Below are 12,788 nucleotides of genomic sequence, written 5' to 3' on the forward strand. Positions count from 1 at the left end.
GGGAGTAAGCAGGGAAAAAAAAAACAAAGATGATTGATAGTTTGAACATCATCTTCCAGTTTTTCAATTTACTTCCAATCTCTTTTGCTATTTTTCACAGTTTACATATATCTCAAAGACAGCCTCTATACAAGGACTAATTTCATTTTACTACACAAAAAGCAATGGAAAGCACAAGGAAAAGTATCCTGGCCTGCAACCACTCTGACATATAAACCTCACCCTGAATATGTCTAATAAATTATATTAACTAAATTAAACCTCAGGAGGCTGCATATTTCAAATGCAAGCTTCAGGCAAAAGATAGCCTTCAGTACCATGGAGCTTGAGGATTTCCGAAGCAAAATAATTTTTTCCTGACAGATTGCAAGATACTACCATGTAAATGCAGCATGTCCTCCTTGGAGCCATCTGCATAAGCTAAGAAGGAAAAATACTTGAGACTACCTGTCTTTTCTGATCATACTAATATGAAAACTTGCCATATAAGCATCTAAAAAGATGCTGAAACCTACATTTTCTCACTACAGAGACATACTACCTCTTACAAACACTATAAGCAATAAAAAACCCAAGCAGGTATTGTGATCTGTTTTAGTTTAATTTATTCAACTTCATTCAGTCAAGTAATCTGAAAGATCAAAATTTATGTAATACCTCACACCTTACACTGTAAGAACTGGGCACCAGATAGAAAAATCCACATTTAAAAATGCTGTTTCTTTAGACTAGTTTACTTCCCTAATAATTTTAAAATGCACAGTGCTTTGAAGAAGGCTGTTGCTCAGTTAAATTCTATTATTGTTCTTTTATTTTAAATAGACTTCTCTGACTTAATTAACTTCATCAGAAAATTGCTTTGTAAAACAAAAAAAAAAAGGAAGTACAGTAAGAAAGTTAAAATACAAGGTTGCAACTTGTATTATATTTATTAAAAAATTATGCTTCTGAAAGAAGAGGTCTGAGTAACTAAATATATTCTTGGTTACAAAGACTTCTGAAAATAACTGGCATTAATTACACTTACTCTTTCATTAATGGCAATATTGTCCATGAACCTTCATGCCTGTCGATCTGATGAATAAGCAAAACCGTAGGCAATTCCTTTAAGAAAAATAAAAATATTCCCATTAAACTTGAATTACATGTACTTTCTTCCTAAACACCAATTAATCTTTAATTTTTTTTTTCTGGAACAACAACTCAGTTTTCATTGGTTTTGACTGGCAAGTAGCGCTGAAGAATAGATGAATTAGGATGGTATGAAACAAGGTGAACTGCAAGTTAAGGATAGTGCTTCTTCCAACTCATAATTTCTTATCTGTCTTTTACTTATAAAGCTAACAGACTTCAAGTTAAATGCATAAGAACCCATGTAATCAATCTAGCATAGTTATCTCCTTGCCATACCATAAAATCCCATACTGTAAAGAAATACTTATAAATAATGTAGGGTATTCTACAAAGGCTTCCATTGGACAATCTTGTCACACACAGCTTAAGTGAGAGTACTAACACTCTTTACTTTGAGCTGAGCTTCGACCTGTCACACTAACATTGTGACAAAAACCCATGGATTTACACAAAAATAAAAATGAGGAGTTAGCATCCTTTTCTTTCTGAAAGATCAAAGAAGCTTCCCTACAAAGGAAAATATTTCTCATAAGTTCCTTTGCTCTTTTGTTATTTGAAACCTTTGATGTGGCAGATCCCAATGCCCGTCATTTTGGGATAGTTTCCAAGAAAAGACCATTTTAACCACAGCCTTCTGATAAACCAAACTGCACGATTTGTAATACATGTGAAAAGCTGGATACAGGTACATCCCTTAACACACACACAGTACCTTCCTCCATCACCAAACCCAATCCCCCACTGCAGCACCATTCTCTTGGGGTGTGACACCAACTAAAGAGAAGGGAGAGGCTCCCTGCTCACCTCACAGTCTGGCAGGGGGTCACTGCCCACAGGAGCATGGCACTCACCACAGCATTCAGGGGAACAGCACTTTGGCTTGGCACAAAACTTCACATGAAACACTTAGGAAAGAGCAAAAGGTTAGCGAAAGAGGTGGGTTGAGATCAGCAAATCATGGTGGATTGAGGAGTGGTTTAAGCCCAGCTGGAAATTAGGCCCACTCAACCCCTCTCTTCCCCTATCCTAGCTAAAACCAGGACAAGGAGGAAAAATCATCAGTAAGTACAGGGGGGAAAGGGAGTTGGTCACTTGTAACAAATTGCTGGTCAGGACACTTGTCTGGCCATGCCCTGCTCTGATCACTGCAGTCTTTCTTGTATTCTCCTTAAATTCCATTTCTAACTCCTGGGCAGGAGGCTTTGTGTATTTGTGTCTGTATTTGGAGGTCTGTGTTCCCAAAACCAGAGAGAGGTCCAAGCCCTAATCCTTTTCTGCTTACAGCTTGCATGTGCCAAACATTCCTGCTTGATGATGCTTTTTGAGAACGATGCCATTAACATAAAAATCACACTTAAACACAAAAAATAATTTATTTTCTAAGAAAAGCTCTAAAATAAATTTTATACTATTTGCTGACTGTCAAGTTTAAATCCTTTTTAATAGCAGGTAAGCACAGCACCTAGAAATACATAAAAACTACAAATTTCATACAGTAAACATCTCTACCACTCTAAGGAATAACTGTGTCTCTCAGGAGTGCATTCATATTACACAAAATAAGGATTTATGCTATTGGAATAACCCAAATTGAAAAGAAACAATGCCAAAACTCTAATTTGGAACAGGATATTCAGCTGCATCTCAAAAATCAGTATTTCTGATTAAAGGTTCCAGTTCAAGCCAACCTAACAAATATACTGGCTTTCACTTTACTGAAAAACCAAAAGTTCAGAGCTATTTTGTGGAAGTGGCAAATCTTAGTCATGGTATTCTCAACATCTTGTATTTCACTAAAATGTGAAAATGGTAAAATTTACTTTGGTATAGTTTTATCTTTATTGATTTTATTTACTTAGATTTATTTACTTTCATTTATTTTTGGTTTAACTTTATGGTGAAACTATAAAATTATGCTTACTTATGGGACTGCAGATAGGAAGATAAAAGGGCAGACCTCTGTCTTTACAAGAACATTTATTTTTACAAACAAAAGCAGTTATGCTAATATTTGTTGGCAGCCATGTATTTTATGAACAATAGGATCCGGAAAAGAAAAAAAATTAGTTAATAATAATAACATACTCAGTGTCTCTATCACACTGAAGGCTGAAACTGGAGTCATTTTTGATACAAACAGCATTTACCCATGGAAAATGTACAAAGTAAATTACATAATCTAAGTAGCTAAGTACCATATACTCAGTTATCTCCTCTTTAACAAAAAAGCCCAGCCATTTCCTTTGTGCAGAGCAAAGATGATAAAGAAAAAACACTCTCATCTTGAATTAATCCAATACTTTTACAAGGTATCTTTTCCCTTTGACATTATCATAAACCTGCTCTCTTTCTCTACCCAGCTTCCTCTAAAACTTGAAAATACATGTCCTGCATGATCCTTTCCTTCCATTCATCCATAACCATGCATCAATTCTAATTTAATAAAGGAGATGCTTAAAACACACTGTAAAGGTAAAACAGCCTCTTTCAAAAATACAGGACAGTTTCTGTTGCTTTTTCTTTCTCATTTTATGTATTTTCACTCTGAACCTAGTGGAACTGGGCTGACCTACACATTTTATTTATTCTGTCTTCAGTACAAGGACAGAACAAAAAAGCCAAACGTACTTGGTGTCAGTTCTGAGGAGTGGAAGGGCATGTGCAGTCAAGGTAATGAAATGTAACTTGCACACTGTGCTTGTCTATCTCATAAAACTCTCCCACAAATGCATCCATGGCCTGTACTGCATTCACTGGTTATTCTAGCTTGGAACTATTTTTTTCCACAGTTACAAAGCACATGTGTTTTCACACATACCAACCATTTCACATAAGACACAAGTAAAGTATCTTATAATCTAAATAAAATAATTTAATCACTTTTTGAAGACTGAGAAACTATCCCCACTTTCACAACTGAGCTGACTTTAAAGGGCAAAGCCAAGAAATTGCTTGTGGTTGGAAATACAATATGAGAGTACATACTCCATGTATGAATATGACACATTTTTACTCCAAATACCACCTACTCTATCAGCACAGTGATACACAGAATACAATTGCAAAACTATATGTAAACAAAAAACTAAGTGTGAATAAAGGGGTTAGATCCACATTTTCAAACCAATTCTAAAAGGACACAGACTGACAGAGCCTCATTTGTACCTTAGAACCACCTAGTATTTTTTATTTAAGTATGAAGATGCTAATGACACAATCAATTTCACACCATATCATTGAGAGACCTCTGGTTCTTGAATCTAAATATCAATAGTTCTCTTCATTAACATGCAAAAACTTGGGTGGAATAGCATATAAAGGCAATAAAGAAAAGGTAATTCAGAATGAAAGAATTAAGAACTGAGTAAGGGAATCATTAACCTGAAACAAGTATCTGTATTCTTTCTGCATATTATGCAATTTCATATTAATCTACCAAATCCTTTATGAGAAATGTGCAATTTATAGAGAACAAAACTGTACAATGTAAAAACAAAGAAAGATGTTAACATTTCACAGACTACAAGGTCAAAATGGGCTTCTGTATGCACCCAGGATGGCAGAGATCAACCCCAGCTAAAATGGGATTTCCAGGCTAGGTCACATCCTCTATAATCCTGTAGCAGAATTGTGTTTGCTTTGTTTTCCTGCAAAAGAGTTCACTGAATTTCATCTAAGCATAACCAAACCTTGCCCTAAGTGTATTCTTCTGTGAGAACACGCTTTATTAGAACACAACTCAAACTAGATCTTGCTCAGCACTATTAATTATATGTCCTGTGTGACGTGATTTTGCAAGTACGACATGGATACAGAACTGCAGTGAAATACAAAACACGACAGTAATGTGTTCATTGTTTTATTACTGAGTCACCTGAGCAGAGCAAAAAGCCATCTTGGAATACACCAGAGAAAAATGAAGTAGTGTATGGGAATTTGCTACTAATGAGTCCAGTTTGCTGATATTTGAAGGTGTCTTGCACAGATCATCTCTGTGCTTTGTGCTTATTAAACCGCCCCATGAAGGCCAGAGCCAAGGGGCAGGAGTGGGGATCTTAAACCCTGAGCACTGGTGCTGAACTGCACAGCTCCAGAATCAGAAATGCTTTCCTATCTCTCCAAACCCTACAAGCACATAAGAACATTTTCCCAACTCTCTTTGTCTTCTTTTCAGCAATCAATCCTAAGACACAGAGTTAGCCTACCTTCTCAGCCTTCCCTTGGGAGGTTAAATAAGCCAAGCTCTTACAGTCGTCTGTTATGTCTGTTATGACAAAGTAAAGCTGTGGAATACATACTGAAGTCTCCCTACAGCTTTACTTTCAAAAACATGACAATTCTGTAGACATCCTGAAGGATTTCTAAAGGAAGTAATGCCAATAGCAATAGTTAAAAGAGTAATAGCAAACCTCCTACCCCTAAACCCAGCGGGTCAGACAATTTAATGGAAACTGCCAGCTTCAAACATCATACCAAACACTACATCTTCTCTACATTCTAGCAATTTTCTTAAATATTGAAAATTACCATGCACATTTCAAATATTTTTCATGTTTTAAAGACATAAGCATCAATTCTATCAGAGCCTCATTTCCAAGAACTCAGGACAAAATATTATTTCAGTAATCCCATTCAAATAAAATGCATGGGTGATATAAAGTACTATTTTACAATGCCACTGTAAAATAACTTTGCTTCTATTTAACACATCAGTTATTTAAGAGTTTCTCCAAAGTCATCCAGTCAATTTAATTCCTTGCTCTGTTTCTCCCTTTAGGCTTCATTCATAGAATTCTACAACAGTTTTGAGTTGGAAGGAACCTTTAAAGCTCTAGTTCAAGCCCCTCCAGTGAGCAAGGACACCTTCAGCTACCTCAGATGGCTCAGAGCCCCCACCAAAATGATCTTAAATGTTTCCTGGGATGGGATATCTACCACCTCTCTGGCAAACTGTCAGTGTTTCATCATCACTGTAAAAAATTTCCTCCTTATGTTGAGTCTGCAACTACTCTCCTTCAGTTTACAAACTTTACCCTTTCCTTATAATTACAGGCCCTCTAAAAAGTCTGTTCCCATATTTCTTTATAAACCCCCATTAAGTACTGAAAGGCCACAATAAGGTGCAAAAACCTTATTTATTTTTTTTTTTATATTATAATCCACAACAACAAAACCCATGTTTCTAATAAGGAATGGTTTCCAATAATCTTTTGCTCCTCAGGACGCCTAAAGTAATACAGTATAATATACTATTTTCCATTAGAGATAATTTCTACTTCTGTTCTACTCTCACATGCCCAGTTATTTTAAAAAATAATTGAGTTTTCATAATATATTACATTTAATTTGAGAGAGTTCAGTGAAAGACCATAGCATCACCCTGCTTTCACAAATCAAGATCAAGTACTGCGTGCAAATTAACAAATTAGACCTTATTTTGTAACAAGACAAATAAAATGATGGGGAAAAAAATCTGGAAAAGTTTTGAGTGCTTATTATAAATGCTACCACAGATGTGTATAATAAGACCGTAGCCTAGGATGACAACAATATATTGCAGTAAAGTGCCATTTGTTTGCTCTTTACTTGAGTGAATAAAAGGCAGCAAGGAATACTTTCTCCACAGCTCAAAGTTTACAAGAATTCTAAATAAATCCAATCATACAAAAGACAGATGTGGTATACAGTACATAGCTATTATTCATGAAAGCCAAAATTAAAGATGAACCACTATAATTATGTTGCCAACTGGTCTGAGTAAGATCTTCGTTTAGAATGTGTTTAAGATAAGATTTTAATATTTTAGTTGATAATATTAGCATGTAAAGTGAGTTTTTACTTAAAAGCAAAATCTTTGTCAATCCCAACTAGTGCATATAAACACTTCAGGTTGGATATTAGGACAGGTTCCTTCACTGAAAGAGTGATTAATCATTGGAACAAGCTTCCCAGGGCAGCGGTGGGGTCACCATCCCTGGAAGTGTTCAAACAACTGAGCAGGTGTGGCACTTCCTGATAAGGTTTAATGGGTGTGGTGGTATTCAGTCAAAGACTTGATGATTTGGAGACCTTTTCAACCTTAATGATTCTATGATTCAAGCAATGAAATTAAGAAATGTACAGGGTTCAGCTGCTTCTTTTAATACCAATAAGATTAGCAGTGTAAGTAGATTTTTATATTCATGGAAAGCCTGAAGCATCTTTCACTGACAGCAAGATTGAGATGGTTGTCTCCCAAGCTACATCACTGTGATACACGGGGGAGCAGGTCCCTTCCCCACAACAGGCTCTGGCCAAGAAAATCTAATGTACCTTTTTCAACTAGGGAAGAAGAGAAGGAAGAGCAGAGCAGAAAGAAGCTTCCACAAGGCAAGAAATTTGGTGAATGTATTTCAAGTACCAGTATAGACGCTCAGAAGAATTTACAAGAATAAAACAACTGTCACCAGGTAATGATTTTAATCTGATGATTTAGTAATTCTACTCTCATGTATACTTGAGCACTATATTCAAAGATAACTGAGCAATTTTAATATAGCCAGCAGCAGTGGAGGAGGAAGCTTTATAGCAATCTCTTATTCTTTACTAAGAAAAGAAATATCTTAGTAAAACAGGTTTGTTCAAATCTTATTAAGTATGCAGAGATTGCTGCTGGAGAGGCTGAGAGATACTTAGCCTAAAGCACTTTAAACTTCTGAATTTCTTGTCTATATTTTGCCCTAACGTGACAGGACATGTCTGTGAGGTGACAGGTCCTATTTTCTGCATTAAAAAAAGCGAAGGAAGTTACCACATATTTGACTGGTAAAAGCAGCTATATAAAAATGGTATATGATGTGTAAGGCAGGGCTGAGGGGAGCCCATTCACCACTACTAAAACATTTAAAAGAGCTCATTAGTGCAGAGTTATCCAACTTCTACAAATTCCTTCAAATCTGCTGAGCATCCATTAGAGGAAAAAGATCCTGTTCACCTTCCAGCACTGAGAGTAGGTAACTTTTACAGTTTCAACAGTTAATGAGCTAGACATCAATTCTGCTGATAACAAAGCCAGCAATTGTCAAAAGGATGCCAGTACCTTTGCAGAATGAGAATCAAGGGTGTAGTAGAAAGTCAAAGATCAAACAATTAAAACAAAAAGCTAGGAGAACAGCTGGAGGAAAGCAAAGATAAAACAAAAGTCACTCAAATGTGTAAAGCCCTGTAAGTTGACCTTGAAGAGATTTAAGAGAACTCCAAAATACATTTTCAAAACTAAACAGTACCTTTTGTACACTTTTCCTGGAACAGTTCCAAAAGATTTTATTTTGATTGTACCTCATCTTTCAAAACAACAGTTTAGAAGCATTTCACAACTTGAGCACCCAAATATTGAAGCCTCAGAATGAGCAGTTGCACTTTAAAATGTAAATCCTAAAGGAATGAAGCATTATGAAGAAAAACAAAGAAAAATGACCAAGTCCATACTGATACTAGGCAATGTATGCAAGCAGAATAAGTAACACAACATAAAACAAACATAGGTGCTAACATGGATAACCAAGTAGAAATAGGAACTTCATATACTGACCACTTAAATGCACACTCTTATTAAGGTTTTATACTGCAAGTTCTCCCCACATAATCTAAGTGTACTTTTATGGACAGATTAGGAAAATAAACGTAAATATTGAAGTTGTGGATGATGTTGCAAACACAAGAATGAATAAATCCTTGTAAAAAAAAAAAAAAGTTGTTGCTAGGAAATAAACAAAGGGCACACTATTATTTTACACAAAAAAACAAAGAGAACCGATCTAGTAATACTGAGAAATCAAAAAGTTTAAAGTTTTTGAAGTTAAAAACATACCTGTTTTAATTTAAAAAATAGGGTTGATCTTGATATGGTGGAAAGCCTTGCCATAAAGACAAACTATTGCAGCCACGGAGATGGAGGGGCAGGTCAGAACAGAGCCCAACACTTCACTTAAATATAATCTGTTAAACCTTGTTAAAACTGCAGGATCAAAAAATGAATTGCCTGATCAGTCTCAGATGGAAAGTGGCTTCCAGGAAATGGGAAGTCATTACAGGAGGGAGAGAAGTAAACAGGGTTTTCATACTAGAATCCTGAATCTGAGCAAGTATCTGAAGATTGAAGCAATAGGTATATTACAGATTGCATTGAATTTATGACATTAATTCTGAACAGCCTCAAGCAAATTATGTCAGAACTCATACTTCACATCATCTATTACTCACATGGAAATATGTGCTACTCCTTTTCATTTTCCAATACTACATGGTATCCATTTTAAAATATTCTTACCTTACTGGATTTTTGTTTCAGTGTTTTGGTTTTTTATTGTATAGGTTGCTTTTTTATTGTAACTCCATAATGAACAGTATTAATTTGCTATAGTTCTTCTGGTTAATAAACATAGGACCCCATTTGATCTCTACACTTTTAAGGAAAAACTTTAGTTTTTTGAATTGGTCAAGGGTGTTCAATGTAAGAATCCTCAAGGACCCAAAGCAAAAAAATCTCCCACTTTACTAGACCAGCTTTCATAGGGAAATATACAGACTTTTGTCTTCTAAACAGCGTCACAATCACAGGCAACTAAAAAACACTGACTGCATCTAAACTGGTAATTTTTCAAAATATTTATTTTACCTGTTTTCTCGTTTAAATGCAATAGCCAAAAAGTAACCCTGATTTTGACTTCTTTAAGACAGAAAGGGCATAGTCCCAAGTATTACCATTTTACACTCCCAAAAGCTTCTTTATTCTTATTTGGTGCTTCTTACAGAGGTCTAATTTACAGAGGTAAAATGTTCAGGAATCTCAGAAAACTAAGAAGATTGGTAGAAACTGTTGTGAATTTTTGCCATTGCTAAATTCTAACTGAAGTTTCTATGCAAGAACAAAATTCTGATATCTACTGGTGACCAGAATTACAGATTGGTTTCACATTACAAAAATGTTTTAAGTACACAATAACAGAAAATAAATGGACAAATCACTTGTAAAGATTAACGTCAGTAACTTAATCCATTTTGAAATGAAACATATATACTGGTCTAATGAAATCTAGCAGCTGGATTCCATTTCTCATTTTAAACTAGCAGAAAATAACTAATGAGACCTCTTATGGACTAAACATCTATTGCCTGGGCCTGTATCAATGGAGGAGTGAACCTGATGACTCAGTCTTTTGTTTTCATGCAGCAGTTGTCTTTGAAAACACAAGGATTTAACTTTTTATTGCCTGAAACTAATAAGTTCATATGTCTTCTTTGCAGTGAAAAATGCCGACTTCAAATGTTGGTTTGTAGGATTGCAGAGATCTCCACAATCAGCATTACTGGGTAGTGTCTCACAGTGGCATTGTCAGTTGACCAAAATAATCAAGATGTACCAAGAACCTGCTGGTTATGCCTGTTTATTTTTTTTTTTGTTATACACTGATGGAGTTCCCCTTATCCCAAGTTTCAGATATGAGATTATTGGTGGGATTTCCATCACTGCTTCTCTTAAGACACCATGACTGCTGTTGAAGAGGTAACCTTTAATACTTGAAAAGCATCATCATTTCAGCATTTCAATAAAGGCATCTCCTTACTAAGGCAATAAAGGTTCTTAAAAGCCAGGTCAGCTTCAGGTACAACTCTGATTATAAAAAGATTTCACCTCTCTCCCACAAAACATGCTTTTATTTCAGCCTCACTGAAACCATTTGTACTTCTGCTTACTGGACTTTTCATTACTCATATTCTGCAACATCAGTTTCAGAACTCAACTAAAATCCTTGGGTTTAATGACTGACACCATAATCCTCTCTGCACACATTGTATCTGAATACTTGTCTCAATTCTGAAGAGGACTTTGAAAGAGGAGAACTCTGGAGAACAAATGCTGTTCACATGACTGTGATCATTAAGGGATTAAAAATTGCATTTAGAATGGATTTAATTACAACAGGTTTGATAAGCTTGGATAAATGAAGACTAAAACATCCAGCAATCTGATTTAGGCACTACAAGACTAATATACATATGACTAATATACAAAAAGATTCCTTTTTCCTTTACAACAAAGAGCGTGGAAATGAAAAATAGGTCAAATAACCTCACAGCAAGCTATTTCATATCAGGGGATGTATGCCGCTCTTAAATTTTTCTTAATTTTATAAAAGACAAAGAAAATAAAGCATTGTTTATGCACACTGAACTTCCATTGTAAGTTTCTTAAAAACCTCTTCTCTCTAGGCTTAAGCTTGACAAATCAAATTTCGTGTTAGAATGTAAAGTACAACATGCAGCTCTCAGGTCAGTGTGAGCCACCAGCACCAGGCAGAGTGCTCAGTGTGCAGAGGGGTGGCAGAGGAACAAGGAAGAGTTGGGGGAGGCAATGAATCACAGAGGGATGGGGCAAGAGGTGTGTGGAGGGCTGCTGCTGCAGGAAGGGAGGAATTTAATGCCCACACACACATTTCTGTTCCACTGCCACAATGTCAACTGTGCAATGGAATTCTGACAAAATCTACATTACAGCACATTCACTGGCTCTATTAAAATACTCACCTAAAGTTATTCTAACTAATAATTAAATTGTTATGTTTTTCACTTCATAAAGAATGCATCTTTTTTTTTTACTTTTTTTTTTTTGCAAACACACTAAAGTCATATTGGAAAAATGCCTTCTTCCATATCTTTCTTGCCACTTTTGCATCAAATGGCATCCAAACAATAACAGCCATTACACATCAAGTTGAAATTAAAAGTAGTGATAAATCATAGAGTACAATCAGTAAATAACCATTGAAATAGTTTTTTTATAAGCACACAGAAAGATTACCAAAAGAAATAAAATGGATTTGAAAAAAGGCACAACAAACCTCAATATTTTTAGTAAAATGGAGTAATAGCATATATAGCAAGGTGCACTTAATATTATCTCAACATACCTTTCCAAGATCTACAGCCTGTTTCAAAATATCTCTTTTTAGATCTTCTGCTCTCTTGGAATGAAATGAATTACTTTGACTCTGGATGACAAATACTATTCCTTTTAATTCTGTAAACAAGAAAATGAGAAAATTTAAAATAAAAGAAATAATTTTCTGATTTCCTCCAAAGCTAGTGAGGACCCAGGTGTATGTGGGAATCTATTACACAGTAAGCTAGTCCTTTAATTATACAAATATTACATGAAATAGTAAAAAGGCATTATTTAACACACACACAGAAAAATCCAAACCAGCCCTTTTCAAGATTCATTTAAAAATGGTCTCACTTGTGTCTTCACAGTGTTTAAAGGCATCTTAACTAAAAACTTTAAGCAGGAGAGAAGACTGAGAGAAATTTAAAAGAAAAGAGTGAAGTAGCATTGCAAATGCTTGTGAATTATGAAAGTGCCTATTAAAATACAAGTAAATGATGAAGCAGGTAGCCAAATTTTTTTGATGATAGGAGACAGAATAATCCCTCGACAGTTGGAAATCTTAGAAAAACAGGGAGATAATATCCCATTCAGAAGCAGAGCACAGCAGACAACAAAGGATGAGAAGGCAAAAGGAAAAGGACAGATGCCTTTTCAAGGCATCAACTCTTCACAAGCTTGATCTATGCTGTTTAACCCACTCAAACCTGTGAACTAAGTATCAATCAGT

The 12,788-nt window shown here is 35.4% G+C and overlaps 1 protein-coding gene across 1 annotated transcript in view; it reads right to left on the minus strand.

Annotated features, from left to right (window-relative positions):
* B3GLCT (beta 3-glucosyltransferase) overlaps positions 1-12,788 on the minus strand; it is a 47,091-nt gene that overhangs the window by 22,133 nt on the left and 12,170 nt on the right. The window contains exons 4-5 of the mRNA XM_015641981.2: positions 12,084-12,193; positions 1,028-1,104 (exon numbers count right to left, since the gene is read on the minus strand). Of these exons, the coding sequence (XP_015497467.1) occupies positions 1,028-1,104; positions 12,084-12,193 (187 nt within the window). The remainder of the gene's footprint in view (positions 1-1,027; positions 1,105-12,083; positions 12,194-12,788) is intronic.

Source organism: Parus major, chromosome 1 (genome assembly GCF_001522545.3).
Source record: "Parus major isolate Abel chromosome 1, Parus_major1.1, whole genome shotgun sequence".
Lineage (NCBI taxonomy): Eukaryota > Metazoa > Chordata > Aves > Passeriformes > Paridae > Parus > Parus major.